The sequence below is a fragment of the Saccopteryx leptura genome, chromosome 3 (assembly GCF_036850995.1).
Source record: "Saccopteryx leptura isolate mSacLep1 chromosome 3, mSacLep1_pri_phased_curated, whole genome shotgun sequence".
NCBI classification, from domain to species: domain Eukaryota; kingdom Metazoa; phylum Chordata; class Mammalia; order Chiroptera; family Emballonuridae; genus Saccopteryx; species Saccopteryx leptura.
In genome coordinates, this window is record NC_089505.1 from 159,317,046 (window position 1) to 159,341,370 (window position 24,325).

Genomic DNA, 24,325 nt, shown 5'->3' on the forward strand with positions numbered 1-24,325 from the left:
AAGATCAATATTAATTTATTATAATCAGAATTATATTGCTTTTAGCCAAAGGCTGTTTTGAGACAGGAGCAAAGAGTAGTTTAATTTAATTTTGAAAGTCAGTTTTAAAGATCAAGGTGGTACAAAGTTAGAGTGCATTTCTGAATGGAAACTTAAGTAATATTGTGAATTAGCTTTATAAGCAGAGTAGTATGATAACTATATCACCATAATATATTAACCAGTGTCTAAAGTAACTTCTGAACTTTGAAGCAGAAATGCAATTATTGCATAGAATGGGATTTTGAATCGCATATGGATTGTATTTATCCAGAATTTCCTCTTCGTCTGATCAACCTCAGAATCCATAATACTGTAAGTACTATAAAATATAGACATACTAGATTCAGAGAGTTTCAACTATTTTCCACATGCCTTCGCTAATGTATAAAGGGAAAATGGAGACTATTACTGCCAGCACTTAAAATTACAGTATAATGTGCCAACATGAAAACGCTCATTATAAGGTCCCCATCTGCATGTATCTGCCAAATTTGTTATTTATTGCATTTCTGTTCCCATGATGATGTCTCTCTAGTTCTTTTTAGGAGTGAGGTGATTGTTTAATTAAGGGGTAATCATTTCCCACTGTGAATTATTCACACATGATATAATTTTTATCAATCTATGATGTATCTAACCATATGCACTGGGACCAAAAGGTGACTGGGTTAAATGGAAACACTGATCTGATAAAGTGATAGGATTGTAGATGAATTCTGCCCTCACTTCTTGCTAATTTTTTATAATAAGGTAAAATGGATATATGTATTTTTAAAATTCCAAACCTGGGCAAATATTCATGAACTGATTGTCTTTATACATTGTATTCTAAGAAACATTTTGCTATGATAATAGTGAATAATAAATATTAAATGATAATGGAAATTTTATATCTGCCATCTCATTTCATCAGTGCGATATTAGCAGCCACAATGGGAAACACCATCTGGGAGGTGTTTTAAATGGCACCATTTAAATTCCTTCTGGAATTTGACGTGCACAAGTTACAAGAAAAGATTTGGAGAGAATGGTCCATTTAAAAGGGAACAAAGTGTCTCAGTTTGGCCACAAACAATAGTCCTTCTGGAGAAGTATGTCTTTCCCGTTGGGGAAAAGTGATGCTTAAATCTATCCTCTGAAATATCTCACATATGTCACTGGCCCTGGCACTCTGGCCTCCCAACCCCTGCCATCACACTGCCTCGGATCTTCTCCAGTTTTCTCCTAAAAAAACTTGTTGAAACCACAGGAAGGGCCCAGTTACATCATCCACCATGCCTTAACATAAACCACCTAGAAGTGACACTGTGCCTGCATGTATCTGCCTCTGAGAGCTATCCTCTCTCAGAGCTAATTTAGTGTGTGTTTGGAGTAATAGATGCCTTTCAAAATTGCTGTTGAAAATCTTCAAGTGTCCTAGGCAGCAGGACTCACTGGGCCCTCCAGAGCTGTGTCCTCAGTAGCACTTGTTCACCCCTCAGTGCTAGTATGACTTAGGGCTCACTGTTCACTGTCTGCTTCCCCTCATCACATTGCCAGCTTCTTGAAGGCAGGGCCTGCCTACACATTCCTATCCTTAACCCTGCTTCTCGCACAATACTGAGACCACGGTAGGCTTTTAGTCAGTATTTGTTGTATCAGTGGGTAAGTAGAGTGGAAAAAGCATAGATTTGGAGGCAAGCATATAAGGAATCTAATATTGGCTTTATCTACTATGTGATTTTGGGTGTCTTAACCATTCTGGGCCTTAGTTTTTTAAAAACAGGATACATCAGCCAGTTCACAAGTAGCTGGGAGGTTGATAATAAATGAAGCACGTATTGTAGTAACAGGACTTTACTGTGTATCGACAGTGTACCATCAGACCTGTGCCAAGGGCTGGAGAGCTACAGAGTTGAAGATAGACAGATTTATCCTCTCAGGACATGAGCAGTCTAACAATATGATTCTTCTTCTAAGTTATTTTTGAGGGGTGGTGAGAGCTAACAGGCTTAAACTTCGGTGGTCACGTATTAAATGCATTGGCTGGTTCCTTCCCCTTGTGTCTTCTGCATGGACCCCCACACCCTAAGAATGAGAGAGCAGCCAGTTCCCCATTGTTCCCACTCTTCATGGTACATTGCCAGCAGTTGTGCAAAGTTCTTACTCTCTGCGTGGCTAGTGCTCAAGAATATTTCGGAATTATGGATGGGATGATGTCATATCCCAGCAGAATAGAATCAGAAAAGCTTCCTACCCTAAAATTAGAACATAGCATACTTTGTTATTACAATTAGATAACTATTCTTTAAGAAGAGAGGCAGCTAATTGAAGCCATCCACAGGAAAGGTGAATTCAGATGTTTTCTGGGGCACTTAAAAGTGTACGCAATGGGACTCCGTGCTCACTACTAGAAGTGAGCTGATTAAAAAACTTAAAAGGTTTGTTGGAACAATGAGGTCCTTTCCAAACATTCTTCAAGCCCACTTTAAGCAAGAGAGAGAAGGAAAATGGTATCTTAAAGAGAGTTCCCAGTATCAGCTCATGTTGCTTATGTCAGTGGAATGGTAGAAAATCCCAGCACATGGATAATTTTTTTTCAACCCATGTAGCTTTGATATTAAATTGCATAATTAATGTTTGACAGTGCTATGGTGTAAAGCAGTTTTTCCCATATGTGTGTGTGTGTGTATAGCCTATTAATGGTAGGAAGATGTGTGTGCGTATATATGTACACATGAATATGCATGTCCATGAGTGTGCATGTACATGGCATGATTGTTTACAGATTCAGAATCCCTAAGCCCCAAATGGAAAACACTTTTAACTAATAAGCATTTTTAAATTCAGTGCTGTGTTGATAAATGATTACATGTGCCATTATTAGTGACTCCCTTTTCTTTAGCTAGGACAGAAGTTTGTTTATTTCATCAAAAATTTGAAGTTCCTACGATGAGCAAAACATTCTGCTGGAAGGGAGGCAGAGGTACAGCTAGACCCGGGACTTTTGGATGTTTGGTACTTTCAGGAATCCCCAAAGTCTGGGCAATTTCATTTCCATTAAAAGTTAACATGAATATTTTCAACTTTCACTAAATGTTGAACCACTGCAAGCTTAGTTCTAGGACCATTTCTTTTTTATTTGTTTTATTTTTTTAATTTTTAGTGAGAGGAGGGGAGGCAGAGAGACAGACTCCCGCATGTGCCCTGAACGGGATCCACCCAGCAAGCCTACTAGGGGGCATTGATCTGCCAATCTAGGGCCACTGCTACATTGCTCTGCAATGGAACCATTATTTTAGTGTCTGAGGCAAAAGCCATGGAGCCATCCTCAGCGCCCAAGGCCAACTCTCTGAACAAATCAAGCCATCGCTATAGGAGGAGAGAGAGAAAGTGAGGGAGAAGGAGGAGGGGGAGGGGTAGAGAAGCAGATGGTCACTTCTCCTGTGTGCCCTGACCAGGAATCGAACTGGGACATCCACACGCCGGGCCAATGTTCTACCATTGACCCAACTGACCAGGGCCCCCAATTCTCTTCTTATCTTCTCCAAGGTTCCAATCACCATCTAAATGCTTGTCCCCAAAATGTGTACCTTTAGCCCACTCATTTGCTTTGAGCTCTAGACTCATGTGCTCAATGAATCTCTGCTTCAATATAGATGGTACCTCAAATTCAGTGCATCCTACTAACTCTGGGGTGTCCTCTAAATGAATGAACCATTCAACCTCTTCTGTTTCCTTCATTCTCAATGTCTAATCCACCACTGAGTCCTGCTGATTTTATTGGTTAAATAGTTCTTAAATGCACACATTTCTCTCCTTTTCCACAGCCACTATGCTGGTCTTGCTCACCAGGATCTCTTGCTTGGATGACTCCAATAGACCTCTCACTGGCACCCCTTCTTCCTTCTGGTTCCTCTCCAATACTATTTTCAAAATGTGGATCTGATCAGTTTGCATAAAACCATTTCTCAAATTCCCATTGCTTGTACCCATTAATCCAGAATCCTCAATGTGGCCTCTAAGACCTGCATGGCTGTCTTGGTAGTTTGTTTACCTGTCAAAGAGCCTGGAATAGTCTTCTTTAGACTCTTTCATCTGCTTAATTTTTGGCTGCTTTCTAGAGTATACCTCATAAGAAACTTCCACACAAAACTCTTCTCTAACCCTTTAAACTGTGCCTAACACTTCCCGATGTGCAGCTGGGCATTTAGTTGTATGGTTCCTGATCAGTGTCTCCCCCAGAACCGAACGTCCACACGTGCAAGCCCCGTGTCTGTTTACTCACAAGTGTATCCCTAGTTGGAGAGCTAGCAAGAGCTCTGTACTGAAGGGACCTCCTAAGCCAAAATAAACCATTTGGAATTTATCTTAAAGGCAGTGGGAAGTCTTTAGAGGATTCTAAGCATGGGAATAATGTGATTGGATGTTCACTTTGGAGAAATCATCTTTGATGAGGTGTAGGAAAATCCAGACAAATATTTCCCAAATAGCAATGAGGCAGTCACAGTGACTGTGAGTCCCTGCCATTCTTCCCTTATTCCGCTTCTCCTGCCCCTCCTCTCTAAATCCAGTCCAGCAGGTTACCCACCCACCTTCAGAGACAAATGCTTGATCATGTCTAGTCACTTGAACGTTGACTGAGCTCCTAACCACATGCCTGACACTAGGAATAGTAAATGAGAAACGGTCCAGGCCCTGTGGTCGGCAAACTCATTAGTCAACAGAGCCAAATATCAACAGTACAACGATTGAAATTTCTTTTGAGAGCCAAATTTTTTAAACTTAAACTATATAGGTAGGTACATTGTTATTAACTTAATTAGGATACTCCTAAGCTGGCCTTTGCTAAAAATGTCCTCAACCTGATTGAGCCGCACGTGGCTCGGGAGCCGCGGTTTGTTGACCACTGCTCTAGCCCATGTCTGTCACTCTGGTGGGAGAGACAGTTTGATAATCCAATCCAGTGGGGATAGTACCACAATGAGAGTCTGAATGGAGTTCTCCAATGTAAAGGTGTTATAACTAAAACAGCTCCTGGTAGAGCAAGAAAATGCCTTACCAAGGAGGAGGCAATGGAGCTAGGATGCCCTAAGTAGGAATGGTGGGTTTCGTTGGGTAGAAACAAATGGGGCTGGGTGCTGTCAGTGGCTGGAACACAGACGCTGAGGCCCAGAGATGTGAGAGGCATGGCAGATGTGTGTGGGGGGGTGCATTACCCCACAGTCTCAGCTGTGGAGAGATGGATGGAAGTGGGGATGCGGATGCGGAGGTCGTAGGCGGTGGGGAAAGGCAGGCATGTTAGGGCTATTTTGTAAAGGGCCCAGTATTCTTGAGTCGGGAGTATCATACTGTGAGCTGCCAGAAATCACTGGTCCACTCTTAATATCTCTGGATTAAAAAACAGTACATGAGGAAATGTTTTATATTGAAGGTCTAATGGTTTATTAGGAAAGCAGTGACTGAGCCAGTGAGAGCAATTATCTTCTGAACCAAGAAACACAAGAATGACGATGGTCCTGAGGGGGTAAATTGGATGCCAGGCCTCCGGGAAAGAGAAGGCCGTGGTTTCAGCTGGCCTGCACTGGCCGGCCCTTGGAGGAGCCCTGAGCCCGCTGCACGTGTGGCCTGCTCCGCCTGACGGCAGTCGGGTTTGTGTTTTGCAGCTCCATGGAGAACGGGAGACCTCCGGATCCTGCAGACTGGGCCGTCATGGATGTCGTCAACTACTTCCGAACAGCGGGATTTGAGGAGCAAGCTCGTGCTTTTCAGGAACAGGTAACTGAATCTGGAGAAGCACATGATGGACACAGTTACCTCCCTTCTCCGCAGAGGCAGAGGGAGCAAGGGGGAAGAGGACAGGGAGCAGTGGGGAATCGGTGAGGCTCCCTGCGTGACCTGCATACCAACTCCTAATCCTGTCAGGCCCTAAGAAAATGAGGCGGGTAGGGAAGGAAAGAAGTGACAAGCTAATGATTCCTTCCTGCATGAGAAAAACCCAAGCCCTGAGACAGCCACAGCTGCAGAGAGGAGGGCTGAAGCTCATTTACATCTGCATGTTCTGAAAGACAGCGCTGCCCTACCTTCAACACAAACAGAAAAGAATGAAAAGGGAGGGACAAATCTAAGAGACATGCAGCCCCATTTACTACTGGCCTTCACACCAACTGAGCTTAATAACCCCTTCAGTTTGCTGTCCGGGGGCTTAGCAAAGAAGAGTGGAAAGAGCACAGGATTTCATCAAATCCTGGTTCTTCTAACACTATGCAACCCAGGCAAGTTTCTGCATCTGAGTCTGGGTTTCACATCTGTAGCACAAAGCTGTCAGTGCCTCGCTTGATGGAGTGGTGGTGTGAGGATTCACGGACAATGTCCACACAGTGCCTAGAATTGGTCCTAGCACAATGTTGATGTCCCCCAGATGCTCATTCCCTTTCCGTGGGTCAGGGTTGGTATTGGAAAGAGGGAGGAGGAGCAGGGTGTCCCCTCCCAATTGTCTGGGTGATTTCCTGGCCCCATTTTCAGGCTGGGTCAAATCTGTAGGAATGGTGCTCAAGGGGCTTTGACCATAAGGAAGCAAAATTGGTCAGCGTGCTGTGGTCCACACCGGACCAGCTCTGCAGGGAAACAGCTTCTATCTCCCCACAGTAAAGGCTGGCCTTTCCTAGCATTAAATCTAATATTACAGTATAGTCGAGAACATTATGAACTGAAGGATGTCTGACTGGTTCTTCCATACCCTTTTAGCCCTTTCTTATTCTCTCAAGCTGGGTTTGGATAGTTGAACTTTTCTAATATATATGACAACCTCTAGATTTCCTTCAGCCAAAATTTCTTTCAAACTTGATCTCTATATATTTTTTGTTAATTTAGAACATTTGCCAAAATAACAGTTTAAATCACTTCACACCCTCCAGAATAACTAAAATTAGAAAGGTTGATAAATCCAGATGTTGCTGACAATGTGGAGCAACCACACTCTGTTACATTGCTGGTGGGAGTGTAACATAAACACTCATACATCTGCCCCGACCTGCAAGTTCATTCCTCAGTATTTACCAAAGGGAAATGAAAATGTATGTCCACAAAGGATTTGTGCAAAATTGTTTTTAGTAGCTTTATTCATAATAGTCTAAAAATGGAAGGCTAAGTATCCATTAATAAGAGAACAAATACACAAATCGTGGTATAATCACACAATGGAATCCTACCAGTAATAAAAAGAAATGAACTGCTGACAACTATAACAGTTTGGGTGAGTCTCAAAACATTATGCTGAGTGAGAGAAGCCTCCCATAAATGAGTTCATACTGAATGGTTCCTGTCTCAGTCCTTCTGTGCTGCTGCTAACAAAAATACCATAAATGGGCTGGGTTATAAACAGCAAATATTTCTCACAGTTCTAGAGGCTGGGAAGTCCAAGATCAAGACGGCTGCAGATTTTGTATCTGGTGAATGCTTGCTTTGCTAGACAGCCATCTTTTCTCTGTGTTCTCATGTGGAGGAAGGGGTGAGAGAGCTCTATGGGACCTCTTTTTTGAGGACACTAATACCATTCATGAGGACACTGTCATCATAACCTAATCACCTCTCAAAGGCCCCACCTATTAATATCATTACTAATACCCCAGATATCCCCTGGGGATTAGGTTTTAACATATAAATTGGGGGGGGGGGCACAAATAGACCATGGGAGTTCCATTTAGATAAAGATTGCGAACTGGTAAAAAATGTCAGTGGTAGAAAAAGTCCGACCAGTGGTTGCCTGTGGATCGGTGGGAGAGAATGACTGGAAGGAGCATGAAGGAGCCTTCTGGGTGTTGCAGTGTCTGTGTCTCAATAGGAGTTTGTGTTATCGGACATGCATTGGTCACTGCCTGTGCCTGGGTATATACTAATGAGATTATTGCATTACATAAGCTATAAATTTTACCTCAAAAGGAAAATAACTATAAAAAATAATTAATGATGTACACACTGAAGTATTTAGTCTTACAACTTACCAATGTATATAACTTTGAAATGCATCAAAAGATAGAGTAATAATAGGATAAAGGGATGGATAGACGTGATAAAGTAAGTAGAGAACATATTATAGAATCAAGGGGGTGAGAATATGGATGGTCATTATAATAGCCCTGCAGTTTTTCTGTATGTTTGAAAATTTTTATAACAAAATTGTGAGGAAAATAGCTCAGGTTGGAACGTGGACCGCTGATCACCTGGAACATATTTTTTGTTTTGTAGTGGTGGAAAGTCCATTTGTGTCATTGCAGTTGAGTAACTCACCTCTAAATTTGAACAGTATTATGAAAGGTTAACAACAACAAAAAAAGATTGAGCTAAAAGGTCTCCTGGCCGGATTCCCGGCTGCCCAAAAGTGTTTTTCAGAGTGAGCTTCTGCACAGACCCCTCTAAAGCATGTGTCCCAGACTGGGGGAGGGCTGTTCTTTAGGGCTCCTGGATTCTGTGCAGGACCCAGAAGTGGAACTGACAAGCTCTTAGCTTGGTCCAGGAGCAGGCCCTTTGCTTTGTCCCAGGAATGACATCACTCTGGCACTAGGAATTCTTTGAGGCAAAAGGGAACAAACTCTTCCAAAGCATTTCATTCAGAAGTTCTTCAAGGGGTATCATCTTGCTACTGGACAGATCCTGCCAACTCAGGAGCCTGAGAGAGGAACTTTCAGAGGACTGGAGTTTGCAAGTGTGGTCCAGACACGGGAGTCTCCTTGTTCTCATGGAAGGGCAGTTTGCTAGGGGAAAGAGTCTACCTTGAATTATTTTCCAGAAGTTATCCAAACCTTCCTCCTCCTGTGAAAGTCTCATTGTCTTTCCTCTTTAAATGCTCATTAAGAGAGGGGGAGAAGGGAGTACCTGGACAGGCCCAGGCTGACAAGACCAGTCGCCGCTGTGATTAGGATCCTTTACCACCGTAGCCTCCTCTCCCATCATCAGGCTTCAGCGGCCTTCCGTGTTTCACCTCCGGGGTGAACCTTAGCAGTCAGCTGTCACTCACCAAATTCCATCTAGTGGGAAAACTGCAGCTCGCCCCCAGCCCAAAAACGTGACTTTTCCAGACACGTTTTCTAGGTCACATTAGGGGCATCCTTAAATCTCCTCAGGGAAGGCTCCACCCTGCCTTTAAATGCAAGCAGGCAGAGATGGAGACCATCCCCTAGACCCCTGGTTGGCAAATTACGGCTCACGAGCCACATGCGGCTCTTTGGGCGCTTGAGTGTGGCTCTTCCACAAAATACGACGTGTGCACGCTACCTTGATAAGGAATGTACCTACCTATATAGTTGAAGTTTAAAAAATTTGGCTCTCAAAAGAAATTTCAATTGTTATACTGTTGATATTTGGCTCTGTTGACTAATGAGTTTGCCGACCACTGCCCTAGACCACCACAGAAGAGGGCAAGTCCAGAAAGGGGAGCATGGTTGCCAGAGATGTGGGGAGCTTAGTTTCATGGCTGACTCTTATGGATTGAATGTTTGTGTTTCCCCAAAAATGTGTGTGTTGAAACCCTAACTCCCAGTGGGATGGTATTAGGAGGTGGGACTCTTGGGAGATAATTAGATTTGTATGAGGTCATGAGGGTGGGGCCCTTGTGATGTGATTAGTGCCCTAAAAAGAAAGGAGCAGGGAGCTTGCTCCTTCTCTCTGCCATGTGAGGATACAGCAAGATGGCAGCTATCTGCAGACAAGGAAGAGGGTTCTCACAAGAATCCAACCATGTTGCTACTGTGTTCTTGAACCTCTAGCCCCCAGAACTGTGAAAAGTAAATTTCTATTGTTTAAGCTCTCCAATCCATGGTACCTGTTGTAGCAGCCCGAGCAGTGACCCTGATCCAGACAGGTCTACCGTAGATGGGCTGACTTGCGGGAGAGTGTCAGTCTCCCTGGTGTGGTCTCACAGTATTTAACTGGGTACTATATTGCTGTAGCAACCAGACTCGGATGTGGCTTTCTAGCAGCATGCTCCCTTGGAAGATGTCAGGCCACTGAGTGACATTCATCCAAAGGACAACAAGGGTGTCCCGTGCTCCTATGGTATAGAGAGGCAACTGGAGAAAGCTGGCGATCTCTGTGTAATCTCCTTTTCTCTGTTCAGGTAAACTGCCACGTGACAGTTATCCCTATGGAATTTCCCTCTGGTACAGTTATTTCCATTCAGTTTTCTTCGGAAGACCTCATCTGAACCTTTGATGTGACCCATAAAACAGGCCAAAAGAACTGTCAAAAGGGAAGGCCTGGGCCCCTGCACAGCCCCCTGCACATAGCCCACCAGTGACCTAGTGTCAGGTGTGTGTGTGTGTGTGTGTGTGTGTGTGTGTGTGTGTGTGTGTGTGTGCGCGCGCGCGAGTGTTGGGTGGTGTTTCTGGCCACTATCCTTTTATGATCAGTGATGTTGCTCTCCCTCAGGGTGTGTCTGGGCCTGTGGTATGTTGGGTCCACAGGCTGCGTTAACATTGTGCTCCAGAGGGTTTGCTGGCCCATAAGAACAGGAGACTGTGGGAGCCCCTCCTGAGGAGTGCTGATTCCAGCACTGTCAGTGCTATCTGTCTTTCCCACGAACGTCACGGTGTGGTGGCAGTTTCCCCAGAGTCTTAGCAGACAGACCTCTTAGACTGTGGTGAAGGGCATGATTCCTGGTTTCTTCTCTCCTGATTGACCCGTAGTCACTGGATGATCCTGGAGTTTGCCTTTCTAGGACTCAGATATCTATAGTGAATGTGGAGTTAAGCAGAATATTGCTCAAGCTCCTGCTTTAATAGTAAAGTGTTATATTACATCATGCCCTCATGGTATGCTTGCAATGCACAGCACAGGGCACCAAACCACCATGTTATTGTATAAACACAGTTGAATTTTCATGTCTAGATGATAAAAAATTGGCACTTGCCCATGGATATAGGTTGCCTGGTTTTCAAGAGTCAAAGATACTTTAGAAATTTTACTTTTCAATGAACTTTAGTTTTTAAGAGAGAACCTTTCGATTAAGTTCATTCACAAACTTTGCCACCTTCCTCGCACAGAACATTAACGACCGGGGTCACTTTTGTCTCTCTCTGAAGGCTGAATGAGCACCATTCTTTGGTGCAAAACCAGTGCTGTTGACAAGGCTTTTAATGACCATGAAGGCATCTGGCTGTGCAGGACAGCCACTTCACCACTCCCGCTGGCCCCTGCTGGCAAGTCACAAAGACAGCTCTGCCCATTTGTAGTGTAGTCACTTCATTTCCATCTTTATCTCTTTGACTTACACAATCATAATATATAGACTCAATACTACTCAGAAGATCAAAGATAGAGTTCTGCCATTCAATCAATGTCATGTAATTCACATTGTTCAGATTCCTCAAACGAACAGTGACGTCAATGATTCTGTTTTTAGAACAGTATATATCACTCAGACTTTTACTCCTCAGAGCATCATGACAAAATAATATGTAACTTAAGATAACAAATTAATTTTACTCTATCAATTCACTTACTCAAACCACATGAATAAGAAGTGTTTTACTCTGAAATGCCCAACTGATTGTTTCAGCCATTAATTTGCAATGCAGAGATTGGCATTTCTTTTCAGTTGGCTTTTTGCTAAATTTTGATATGTTTCTGAGGCTGCTGTCTTCATAAATTTAAGTAAATTTTCTTACTACTACAAAGTACCAAGTAACACTAACCATCTCAGAGGGAGTAGTCAAGTGGGAGGCCTGTCGGAGCCACACTGAGCCTGTGTTCTATGTCTTGGCAACACGGAGTTCAACTCTAGTGATTTTAGATGGATAATTTCTAAGACCCAGGACAAACCCAGGCTTTGGGGGTGGGGGGAGTTAAAGGTTATACAATTTTAACAGGCTGCCTTGGGGAGAAAAACTACAAAATTATGAATGCAGATTGCTGAGGCAAAACTTAAGCTTCATTAGCTTAATGGTAAACCCTGCTCTGAATTAGACCAGCTAAAACCCCACGAATTGGAAATGACTTTCATTACTTTGTCAGCATTTCATAGTACCAAGAACTGAAAATATTCCCGGTGCTTTGACATCTGAAGTTTCTTAACAATGAAGGCCTCTGAAATGCTTAAAATATTTTATAGCATAATAAACAGGGGAAATGGCAACTCAAACTCGGCTGTGTCCTTTCAGCCCACAAACATTTAGAAGAGAGTTCAGAAACAAAGGGGTAGTGCTAACAATAAGAAAATGGCCGAGAGAATGAAAGTGAAACTGATAAGGAAAGAATTTTTTGACTTTTTGATTGAAGTAGATCTCCATAAACCAAAAATCAGTTTAAATCAGTCATTTGAAATGGGAACAGTATAAGACATCATAAGATAAACAGGTGTGTGGTGCTTCTTGGCTTATTCATGTTGTTTCCATGGCCGTTATAACTTTTCTTAACATCCATTAAAGTAAATATAAGACTGTTCTAGTCAAATAATGCTCATTATTACAAGTATTCTTTAGTTCAATAAAGCCACCTGAGACCATGCTAGAGGTTTGAGAACCATTTGAAGGAAGCACAGAGGATTTCAGGCAGAGGGAGGATCAAATACCAAGGCATGGGGACATGAAGTGACATGGCTTCTCTCGAGAACTCCAACTACCTTGGAGTATGAAGAGTTGTCCAATGAATGCCAAGGTATTGGACTGAAAATTAAATAGGGGTCCAGGTAACAGACAGAGTAATTTAGTGGATCGTTAACAGTGGAGATTGAAGATGTGTCGCATCTTGGTTTTCTGCTGTAGCCCCAGGATTGAGCTCAGTGCTTGTAGGTGGGAGACCATGGAAGCCAGGTTTCCAGGTTTGGTGGTTGTAAAGTATTGCCATTAATCAAAATGTTTGTGGGAGGTAAGTTTTAAAGGGGCTGTAATGAGTACAGTCTGGGGCACATTAAATTTGAAGGCCTGTAGGTCATATAAGTGGATATATCTAATATGCAGCTCAGGGGACTAGGGAAGCCTAGAAACAGAGATGTGAGAGTCATCAGCACTCATAGGAGGGGTAAGAAGAGGGAAATATTAAAAAAGGGGATCTTAGAAAAGGGCAATAAGAACATCAAGGGTTTTGTTTGTTTGTTTAAATTTATTGTGTTTACATAGATTTAAGTGTCCTATCAAATATATCTCCCTCTCCCCCCACCCCCGTGTTCCCCTGTGCTCCCTCTCCACAACACCCTCCCCCTTTCCTCCGGGATTTGCTGTCCTGCTCTGTTTGTCTCTGTGTTATGTATACATAATTTCTAATCCCTTTCCCCTCTCTGATCTCATCCTCTCTTCCCCTTTCCCTCTGGTCCCTTTGACCCCACCTCTTCCTCTATTCCGTTCCTTAGTTCACATTGTTCATTAGATTTCTCATATGAGTGGGATCATATGATACTTTTCTTTCTCTGCCTGACTTATTTCACTTAACATAATAGTCTCCAGGTCCATCCATGTTGTCACAAAAGGTAAGATTCCCTTTTTTCACGGCCATGTAGTATTCTATAGTATATATGTACCACTGCTTTTTAATCCACTCATCCACTAATGGGCACTTGGGCTGTTTCCAGATCTTGGCTATTGTGAACAATGCTGCAGTAAACATGGTTGTGCATGTCTTTTTTTTTTTTTTTTTTTTAATTTGTTTTTGGAGAAAGGGGAAAGAGAGAGGGAGAGGGGGAGTGAGAATGAGCGGGGAGAAGCAGGAAGCATCTACTGGTAGTAGTTGCTTCCAGTATGTGCCTTGACAGAGCAAGCCCAGGGATTCGAACTGGCGACCTTTGCTTTCTAGGTCCATGCTTTATCCACTGCGCCATTGCAGGTCAGGCGCATGTCTTCTTTTGAATCAGTGATTTGGTATTCTTAGGATATATTCCTAAAAGTGGGATAGCTGGGTCAAAAGGCAGATCCATTTTTAATTTTTTGATGAAACTACATACTGTTTTCCACAGTGGCTGCACAAGTCTGCATTCCCACCAGCAGTGCAGGAGGGTTCCCTTTTCACCATACCCTTGCCAGCACTTCTTCTGTGTTGTTTTGTTAATGAGCGCCATTCTGACAGGTGTGAGGTGTTATCTCATTGTGGTTTTAATTTACATTTCTCTGATGATTAGTGAAGTTGAACATTTTTTCATATGCCTGTTAGCCATCTGTATGTCCTTTCTGGGGAAGTGTCTATTCATTTCTTGTGCCCATTTTTTGATTGGATTGTTTGTCTTCCTGGTGTTGAGTTTTACAAGTTCTTTATAAATTTTGATTATTAACCCCTTATTGGACATATTGTCAAATAAGTTCTCCCATTGTGTGGTTTGTCTTTTTATTTTGTTCATAGTGTCTTTAGCTGTGCAAAAGCTTTTTAGTTTGATATAGTCCCATTTGTTTATCCTGTCTTTTATTTCACTTGCCCGTGGAGATAAATCAGCAAATATATTGCTGCGAGAGATGTCAGAGAGCTTACTGCCTATGTTTTCTTCCAAGATGTTTATAGTTTCACAACTTATGTTTAAGTCTTTTATCCATTTTGAGTTTATTTCTGTGAATAGTGTAATTTGGTGGTCTAGTTTTATTTTTTTGCATGTACCTGTCCAATTTTCCCAACACCATTTGTTAAAGAGACTGTCTTTACTCTTACTTCCTTTGTCAAATATCAATTGACCATTGAGGCATAGGTTTATTTCTGGGTTCTCTGTTCTGTTCCATTGAGCTGTATGCCTGTTCTTATGCCAGTACCAGGCTGTTTTGAGTACAATGGCCTTGCAGGGAGTGTGATACCCCCCACTTTATTCTTCTTTTTTCAGGATTGCTGAAGCTATTCGTGTTCTTTCCTGGTTCCATATAAATTTTTGGAATATTTTTTCTATAACTTTGAAGTATGTCATTGGTATTTTAATAGGAATTTCATTGAATTTATACATTGCTTTGAGTAGTATAGACATTTTAATGATGTTTATTCTTCCTATCCATGAACACAGTATATGCTTCCACTTGTTTGTATCTTCCTTTATTTATTTTATTATTGTTTTATAATTTTCCAAGTACAAGTCTTTAACCACCTTGGTTAAATTTACTCCTAGGTACTTTATTTCTTTGTTGCAATAATGAAGGGGATTGTTTCCTTAATTCCTCTTTTAGATAGTTCATTGTTGGTGTATAAAAATGCCACTGATTTCTGAATATTGATTTTATATCCTGCCACCTTGCTGAATTCATTTATCAGGTCCAGTAGTTTTTTGACTGAGACTTTAGGGTTTTCTATATACAATATCATATCATCTGCAAATAATGATAGCTTTACTTCTTCTTTTCCAACTTGAATGCCTTTTATTTCTTCTTCTTGTCTGATTGCTATGGCTAGGACTTCCAGAACTATGTTGAATAAGAGTGGTGAAAGGGGGCACCCCTGCTTTGTTCCTGATCTTAAGGAGATTGCTTTTCATTTTTGCCCATTGAGTATGATGTTGGCTGTGGGTTTGTCATAGATGGCCTTTATCATGTTGAGGTATGTTCCCTGTATTCCCACTTTGCTGAGAGTTTTGATCATAAATGGGTGCTGGATTTTATCAAATGCTTTTTCTTCATCTATTGATATTATCATGTGATTTTTCTCCTTCCTTTTGTTTATGTAATGAATCACATTGATTGATTTGCAAATATTGTACCAGCCTTGCTCTCCAGAATAAATTCAACTTCATCATAATGTATGATTTTTTTCATGTATTGCTAGATCTGGTTTGCTAATATTTTGTTGAGAATTTAGCATCTAAATGCATCAGGGATATTGGCCTATAGTTTTCTTTCTTTGTGTTGTCTTTGCCGGTTTTGGAATTAGGATTATGCTGGCCTCATAAAAAGAGCTTGGAAGTCTTCCCTCCTCTTGAATTTTTTGAAATAGCTTGAGAAGAATAGAAATTAGTTCTTTAAATATTTGTTAAAATTTGCCTGTGAAGCCATCTGGCCCAGGACTTTTGTTTGTTGGGAGTTTTTTAAAAACAGTTTCAATCTCATTTGTTGTAATCAGTCTGTTTAGGTTTTCTGATTCTTCCAAATTGATTTTTGAAAGATTATGTTTCAAGGAATTTGTCCATTTCATCTAGGTTGTCTAGTTTTTTGGCATACAGTTCTTCATAGTATTTTCTTACGATCCTTTGTATTTCTGCTGTGTCAGTTACTACTTTTCCACTCTCATTTCTAATTTTATTTATTTGAGTCCTCTCTCTTTTTTTCTTGGTGAGTCTGGTTAAAGGTTCATCAATCTTGTTTACCTTTTCAAAGAACCAGCTCTTGGTTTCATTGATATTCTGTATTGTTTTTTTAGCCTCTCTGTGATTTATTTTTGCTCTGATCTTTATTATTTTCTTCCTTCTACTTCCTGTGGGCTTTACTTGCTGTTCTTTTTCTAGTTCTTTCAGATGCAAGGTTAAGTTTTTTATTTGAGCTTTTTTTTTGCTTCGTAAGGTATGCCTGTAATGCTATGAACTTCCTTCTCAGGACTGCTTTTGCTGTGTCCCATAAATTTGAGTTGTTGTGTGCTCATTTTCATTTGTTTCAAGGAAATTTTTTATTTCTTCCTTGATCTCACTGTTAATCCATTCATTATTTAATAACATGCTATTTAGTTTCCAAGTTTTGGCATGTTTTTTAGTTTTTCTATTGTAGTTAATTTCTAATTTTAAGCCATTTTGATTAGATAAGATGCTTGGTATGATTTCAATCTTCTTAAGTTTATTGAGACTTGTTTTGTGTCCTAACATGTGGACTATTCTAGAGAATGTACCATAAGCACTTTAAAAGAATGTATATTCTGCTGCTTTAGAGTAAAAGGTTCTGAAGGTATCTATTAAATTTAGTTGATCTAATGTGTCATTTAAGGCTGCTGTTTCTTTGTTAATTTTTTGGTTTGAGGATCTATCCTTTGATGTTATTGGGGTATTAAAATCCCCTGTTATTATAGTATTGCTGTTGATCTTGGCCTTTATGTCGATCAAAGTCTGCTTTATATATTTAGGTGCTCCTATATTAGGCACATAGATATTTATAATGGTTATATCTTCCTGTTGGTTTGCTCCCTTTATTATTATGTAGTGACCTTCTTTATCCCTTACTATTGCCTTTGTTTTAAAGTCTATTTTGTGAGATATAAGTATTACTACCCAGCTTTTTTTTTCATTTCCATTTGTGTGAAATGCTTTTTTCTATCCCTTCACTCTCAGTCTATGTGTATCTTTTGTCTTGAGGTAGGTCTCTTATAAACAGCATATGTATAGGTCCTGTTTTCTTATCCATGCAGCTACCCTATGTCTTTTGATTGGGTCATTTAATCCATTTACATTTAAGGTTATTATTGATATGTAGTTGTTTATTGCCATTTTATTCTTTCCTTTGCTCAGTTTATAGCATACCCCTTAACATTTCTTGCAGCATTGGTTTGGTCGTAATGAATTCCTTTAGGGTTTCTTTTTTCTTTCTGGGAAGCTTTTTATTTTTCCTTCAATCTTAAAAGATAACCTTGCTGTATAAAGTAGTCTTGGTTGTAGGCTCCTGTTTTGCATTACTTTGAATATTTCTTGCCATTCCCTTCTGACTTCTCGTGTTTCCTTTGAAAAGTCAGATGTCGTCGTTAAGGGGGCTCCTCTGTAGGTAATTGACTGCTTTTCTCTTGCACTTTTAGTATTCTTTCTTTATCTCTTAATTTTGGTATTTTAATTATGATGTGTCTTGGTGTAGGCCTCTTTGGGTTCCTTTTTAATGGAACTCTCTGTGCTTCTTAAACTCGTGTGACTTTTTCCTTCATCAGTTTAGGGAAGTTTTCAGCTATGATTTCTTCAATCAGGTTCTCTAACCCTAGTTCTCTCTCTTCTTCAGGAACCCCTATGATGTGAATGTTGTTTCTCTTCATATTGTCACAGAGTTCTCTTAGAGTTTCCTCAGTCTTTTTGAGCCTCTTTTTAATTTTTTTAATTAATTATGTTTACATAGATTCAAGGGTCAGCCTGAATGCATCCCCCCTCCCCTATATTCCCTCAACATCTCCCTTGTTTCCCTGCCTACAGCGCCCTTCCCCCTTCCCTTCAGGTTGGGATAAACCTGAAAGCCTCTTTTCTTTTTGCTGCTCTGCTTCCATGCTTTCATTTATCTTGTCCTCTAGATTGCTGATTCGATCCTCTGCTTCATCCAGCCTGCTGTTAATTCCTTCTAGTGTGTCTTCATTTCTGATATTGTATTTGTCGTTACTGACTCATTCTTTTCTATGATTTCAATGTCCTTTTTGATGCTTGCTATCTCTTTATTTAGGTGTTCATTATGTCTATCCACTGTTGCTCTAAGATCTTTGAATGTTCTAAAAATAATTATTTTAAACTCTGCATCTGGTAATTTGGTTACTTTCATCTCATTCAGTTCTTTTTCTAGGGATTTCTCTTGTTGATTGATTTGGGTTGCATTTCTCTGTCTTCCCATTTTTTTGTGTGTATATGGACTCCTTTTTTGGGTTTGCTGTTTGAATAGCTAGCTGAGTCTGGGGTTTAAGTTTTCTGCTTCCAGCTATTAGTTGTGTTGGTTCTAGATCTTCTTGGGTTGGCACCATCTATTGTTTTTAATCCGCTGTGGGCTACTTATCATCAGCTACTGCTCTTTTTGCTGTTTGTGTCGGTGATTTCTGTGCCTGGATAGTGTGGGAGGAGCCAACCTGTCTATAAGGATCAGCTTCCTCCTGCTTAAAGCTGTCAGCAGCTCCATACAAGCTGCAAGCTCTGAAATATTTGCCTCTGCTTTTCAGATGTTCCAGCTCCTCTTGCAGCAGTCTTGACTTTCAAGAGTCCTCTGTTGAAAGACTGTAGTATGGGCCCGACTGGCTTCATCTAACCTACCTCTACACAGAATGCAAACTTGTTTGGTTAAGGCAGCTGAGATTGGGACTAAAATGTTAGTGGGACCTTCTACTTCAGGGGTCTCTTGGACTGTAGCTCAGTACAGGGAATGTGACCCCTACTCCAGGGTCTAACCCCTCAGTCTCTGCTGGATACCCAAATTTTATTTCTCCCCAACAAGATGAGCCACAGAGAAGTCTGAATTCCATCTGATTTTCTCTTTCTGCTACCTCTATTTGCTAGCTACTCGCTGGACCCAGCAGGGATCTCCATGGATTAGTGTGGGGGCAGTGGGCATCGCTTACTCTTTGATTCCAGTTGTTACTCTATCCAGGCTTTTTTTTTTTTAACATATCTCCATAGGATGTCGCCACAGAAGTGCAGTGGGTATGGCCTCTGTGTTCCAGAGGTGTGGCCTGCCTGCTGGTTCTGGGGGGGGGGGGCAGGTGCGTTCTCAGCAATAGAGGCAGAGGTGTAGCTCGAATCTCACAGGAAACCTGAGTCACTGACCCACCCCCTGCTTCTTTACTTTTCCAAATGAGCCTTTCCCCTAGCTAAATATGGATAGATTTCCTGGGGTGGGTCAGCTGCCTTTCCCCAGACTGGTGTGGGACAAAGGAATCATTCCTCCCCTATATATGTCCACTTTAGCCCTGGAGAATGACTCAGTGTAGGTGTTCTGGTCACCGACACTGTGTCTCTCCCAGTGCCTCCAAATTTACACTTTCCTCATGCAACTCCAGTCCTCTCAGTTCTACTGCCCCTGGAGCCCCAGGCAACTGACCACAAGCAAGATTTTCTGCACCGGCCCTTTAAGACTAAGTCTGCCACTCTGAAAGCTGTCTCTCCCTCCTCCCCCCCACAGACAGAAACCCTGCTCTTTTCACCACTCAATGCTTTCTGGTTGCCTCTTCCAGTCACTGGGGCTCCAAGCTGGGGCTCCGGGCCTGGGGTTGAGGGTCCCTCTCTACGCAGTGAGAGTCCTTCTGGTCACTCCACTGCCCCTCACTCCTGGGAGTGGGTCAGCCCCCACCACTTCTCCGTGCTTTCTACCAGATTCAGTGTGGCTTCTTCTGTGGTCCTTGGTTATAGTAGAGTCTTCTCGTTTTATCCAGTTGGGTTTTCATGATGGTTGTTCTTAAGTTGTAATCCAACTTGGTCCTGGGAGGTGGCTGTTGTAACGTCTGCCTACTCCGTGGCCATCTTGGAATCTCAGAACATCAAGGTTTTAATTGTTAGGAGAAAAAAGAGAACTAGCAAAAGCAAGTGAGACGAACACTCAATGGAGTGGGGAGAGAACTAGTAATGAGATGTTGTATAGAAACCCATAAAGGGAAGAGTTTCAGGGAAAATTAAGTGATTAACCCTTTGAGTAGTGAGTTTTTTTTATGCTTGCTGACCCCTGGGAGTGAGTTTTTTTGGGGGGGGGGGTTTTCAAAAAAATAAAGTTAGTTATAGTTATAGTTCTATTAACTTAAAATTATGTTTGTTTGCTAACCAATTTATGGAAATAAGAAGAAAATACATTTGCCTTTTTTGAATGTTGCCTTACACATTTTTAAAATAAATCGATTGTTGGATGGTCAGGAGGCACAAGGATGTACATACTCAAAGGGTTAACAAGGTCAAATATCTCAAAAAGTGAAGCCCAGTCCTATCTGTGCAGAATGGTGGAGTTTAATGGAGTTGGGAGGAGGAATCTGGATGACCCTTTCCTCTAAGTTGAGGAGTGAGTGGGAGGCAGGCGAGTGGAAAGAGAATCAGTAGCTGGAAGGTCATGAAGGCATGCGGGCTCTTTCTTCCTGAGAGAAAAGACACATAAACTGATTTACCATATATTTTGCTCCATGAGACGCACCTGACCAAAAGAAACACCTAAGGTTTTAAGGAAGAAAATAAGAAAAAAAATATTCTGAACCAAATGATGTGTTAAAATATTTAATAAAATAGTGTATTTTTTGCTCCATAAGATGTACGAGCATTTCCCTCTCCACTTTTGGGGAGAAAAATGTGCGTCTTATGGAGCAAAAAATATAGTACATGCAGGAAAGTAACCAAAAGAATTGTACAGGTTAAAACTGAATGAAATTGAGGACAGTTAAAATGAAGCAAACTCCCTGAGGATAAGGAAAAGGATGAGATCAAAAGACTATAAAGGGGTAAGGATATGGAGAATTTGAAAACCTCATGCACTGCTGATGGGAATACAAAATGGTACAGCTGCTATAGAAAACCAGTTGGAAGTTCTTTAAAAAGTTAAGCATAGAGGCCTGATATGTGGTAGCGCAGTGGATAAAGCGTCGACCTGGAATGCTGAGGTCGCTGGTTCAAAACCCTGGGCTTGCCTGGTCAAGGCACATATGGGAGTTGATGCTTCCTGCTCTTCCCTTCCCCTTCTCTCTCTCTCTCTCATTCTCTCTCCTCTCTAAAAATTAATTTAAAAAAAGTAAAAAAGAATGTTAAGCATAGAATTACCATGTGACCTAGCAATTACATACAAAAGAATTGAAAATAGCAGTTCAGACAGATACTTGCACACAGTGTTCATTGCAGCATTATTAACAGTAACCAAAAGGTGGAAACAACCCAAGTGTCCATAACAGATGAATGGATAAACAAAATGTAGTATATACAGACAATGGAATTTTATTCAGTCATAAAAAGAGATAAGTTCCTCATACATGCTACAACATGGATGAACCTTGAAAACATACTAAGTAAAAAAAGCCAGTCAAATATTGTATGATTCCACCTGGATAAAATATCTAAAATAGGCAAATTCATAAAGACACAAAGTAGATTAGAGGCTATCAAGGGCCTGGGGTTGGAGGAAGTTATTGCTTAATAGAGTTTCTGTTTGAGGAGATGGAATAGTTTAAAAAATGAATAGTGGTGATGATTATACAAACTTATAAATGTAATTAATGCTACTGAATTATACATAAAAATAGCTAAAATGGCTTATTTCAAGTTACATATATTTCACCATCATAAAATGTAATGTTAGCCATAATATACATGGTGGTGGAATTTGGTCAATAACAAGTTCAACTATTTTTTTTAACAAAGATAGCATGAAGGGATAATTCCGAGTTAGACAGGGACATCTTCCTCCACCCTTTCCTCCCTCTAGCTGTCCAGGCTCTGGAGGCACAGTTGAGGCTGTGGGCTTCTGCAGCTGAAATTGCCTTTGTCCTTGTGGACAGTAAGGGGTTCCTGACAGTCTCTATTTCTTTTCCAAATAAGAGATAAGCTCCTCTGCTTAGAGTGGACAGGGTGGGTAGAATTCTAATAAGAAACTAGAAGAGAGCAAGTGAAGGTTAAGAATGGCCACCAAGGGAAATGGAAGAGGGAGCTGACCAAGGATAAAGAGGAGGACTATTAAAGTATTCTACTGACCCAGCCGATATGGGTACACTGCAGAAGTACAGTGTTAATATCATGGCTTTGTTTTTTTGAATTAGTTTTTTCCAGCTGCACCAGGTATAGGGGTGAGAAAATCTGGATTGCGCCTGTATGGGGTGTCTGTGGCATGGGCACAGCAGAGGGCTAACAGCCTAAGAGGGCCAACCAGGGGGTGCAGACTTGGTATCTAAGGGGCCTGAAGGGGACTCATGACCCTAGAGAAAGTGGAGTTGAAGTGAAAAGGTGGGTGTAACAGGACTGAGGAGTGAGAGACAGAATAAATATTGAACTTACCGGAAGAGAGAAAACTTTTCTGGCTGATGACATTATAGAGTAGGCTCTAAAAGGGAAGGTGAAGTTATAGAAATATGTGCTGTGTTAGAGTTGTCCCAAGTAGATGACAACATGGATAATGACTTAATTGTTGTAGAGGTTTATTTCTTTTTCTTTTTTTTTTTGTATTTTTCTGAAGTTGGAAACTGGGAGGCAGTCAGACAGACTCCCACATGCGCCTAACCAGGATCCACCTGGCATGCCCACCAGGGGGCGATGCTCTACCCATCTTGGGGCGTCACTCTGTTGCAACCAGAGCCATTCTAGCACCTGAGGCAGAGGCCACAGAGCCATCCTCAGCACCCGGGCCAACTTTGGTCCAGTGGAGCCTTGGCTGCAGGAGGGGAAGAGAGAGACAGAGAGGAAGGAGAGGGGGAGGGGTGGAGAAGCAGATGGGCGCTTCTCCTGTGTGCCCTGGCTGGGAATTGAACCCGGGACTCCTGCACACCAGGCCGAGGATCTACCACTGAGCCAACCGGCCAGGGCCGAGGTTTATTTCTTGAGCATATAAATAGTCCAAGGTGGTCAGTAGGGGTGTTTGCTTCAGAGTAATTCAAGGACCCATAGTAGATAGCATCTCTGTCATCTTCAGCCAGAAGCTTTCAAGATCATCTGGCATTGACATCCAGTTGGTAGAACAATAAAGAAGGAGGAGTTCACATAAGTGATTTTATTGGCCAGACCCAAAAGAAGTTTATATCAACCTCTTCACATATCATTGACCAGGACGTGGTCACATGGCCACACCAAATTGCAAAGAAGTCTGGGAAATGTGTAGTTGTATGTCCTAGTAACCAGCAGCCCTTGCTACACTTACACATTCAAGACATTTTTTAAAGCATTTGCTATTGTGATATTGCTACTTTGTTTTAAGTCCAGAAAGAAATTTCAAAAAGGCTAACTTTAAAAAATAGACTAAGTAAGGAAGCCTTATCTGACCATACATGGAAAGCATTCATTTCTAATTCTGTTTCTTAAATCTACTCTTTTTTTTAATCTAGGCAGATATCTCCAGTTTTCTCACTTGATGAACTGAGAAAATTTTTGGTCATCAGAAATGTGTACAAAATATTTTTGTGTGATAGAGCCCCTTACGGCCCACTGTATGCCAGAAGCAAATATTTAATAACACAGGAGATACCCATTAAGTCATTGAAGGCCTGGGTCCTTACAAATGAGCCAGATGAATTTTGTGCCTGATTTAAGGGCAAGAGCCATTTTGCTTCAGACTGTTACTTTAATAAATAACGTAAGACTTCTTTGTGAGCCACACAAATGTTTTCACTGTTAACAAGCTACTCAGTGTTGGATTTTGTAAAAAGGTGAAATCTGCCCAACATGTATATTATCCACCCCAAACTTTCCACCAATAGGAATGCAAGGCAAGTACAGCATCAGCTGAGAGTCACTGGCTGACAGTGTTGAGTCATAGTCACTGTACCCACAGTGAGCTACGCAGGGCAGGGAGGTTGGAAGGCACTGCAGAGGACACCGACACCAAAGAGCAATTTCTCCCCCAGCAGAGACTTTGTCCTAGGAACCATGTGATAAAATTCAAGGGGTCTTGGTATAGATTTGAGTCGTCTGCCATCTTCCTTTTCAAAATCATATGGAAATTCTTCAGAAAATAAGCTCTGTGTCTTGGTGAGGTAAGGTCTTTAAAGGGACATGGTGAATTATTACAAAGTGCTAGGGCTGTCTCACAATGCT

The 24,325-nt window shown here is 41.4% G+C and overlaps 1 protein-coding gene across 3 annotated transcripts in view; it reads left to right on the forward strand.

Moving 5' to 3' along the window:
- SAMD13 (sterile alpha motif domain containing 13) overlaps window positions 1-24,325 on the forward strand; it is a 91,427-nt gene that overhangs the window by 20,352 nt on the left and 46,750 nt on the right. For all 3 annotated transcript variants that reach the window (XM_066376668.1, XM_066376666.1, XM_066376667.1), the window contains exon 3: window positions 5,688-5,799. In XM_066376668.1, the coding sequence (XP_066232765.1) occupies window positions 5,688-5,799 (112 nt within the window). The remainder of the gene's footprint in view (window positions 1-5,687; window positions 5,800-24,325) is intronic.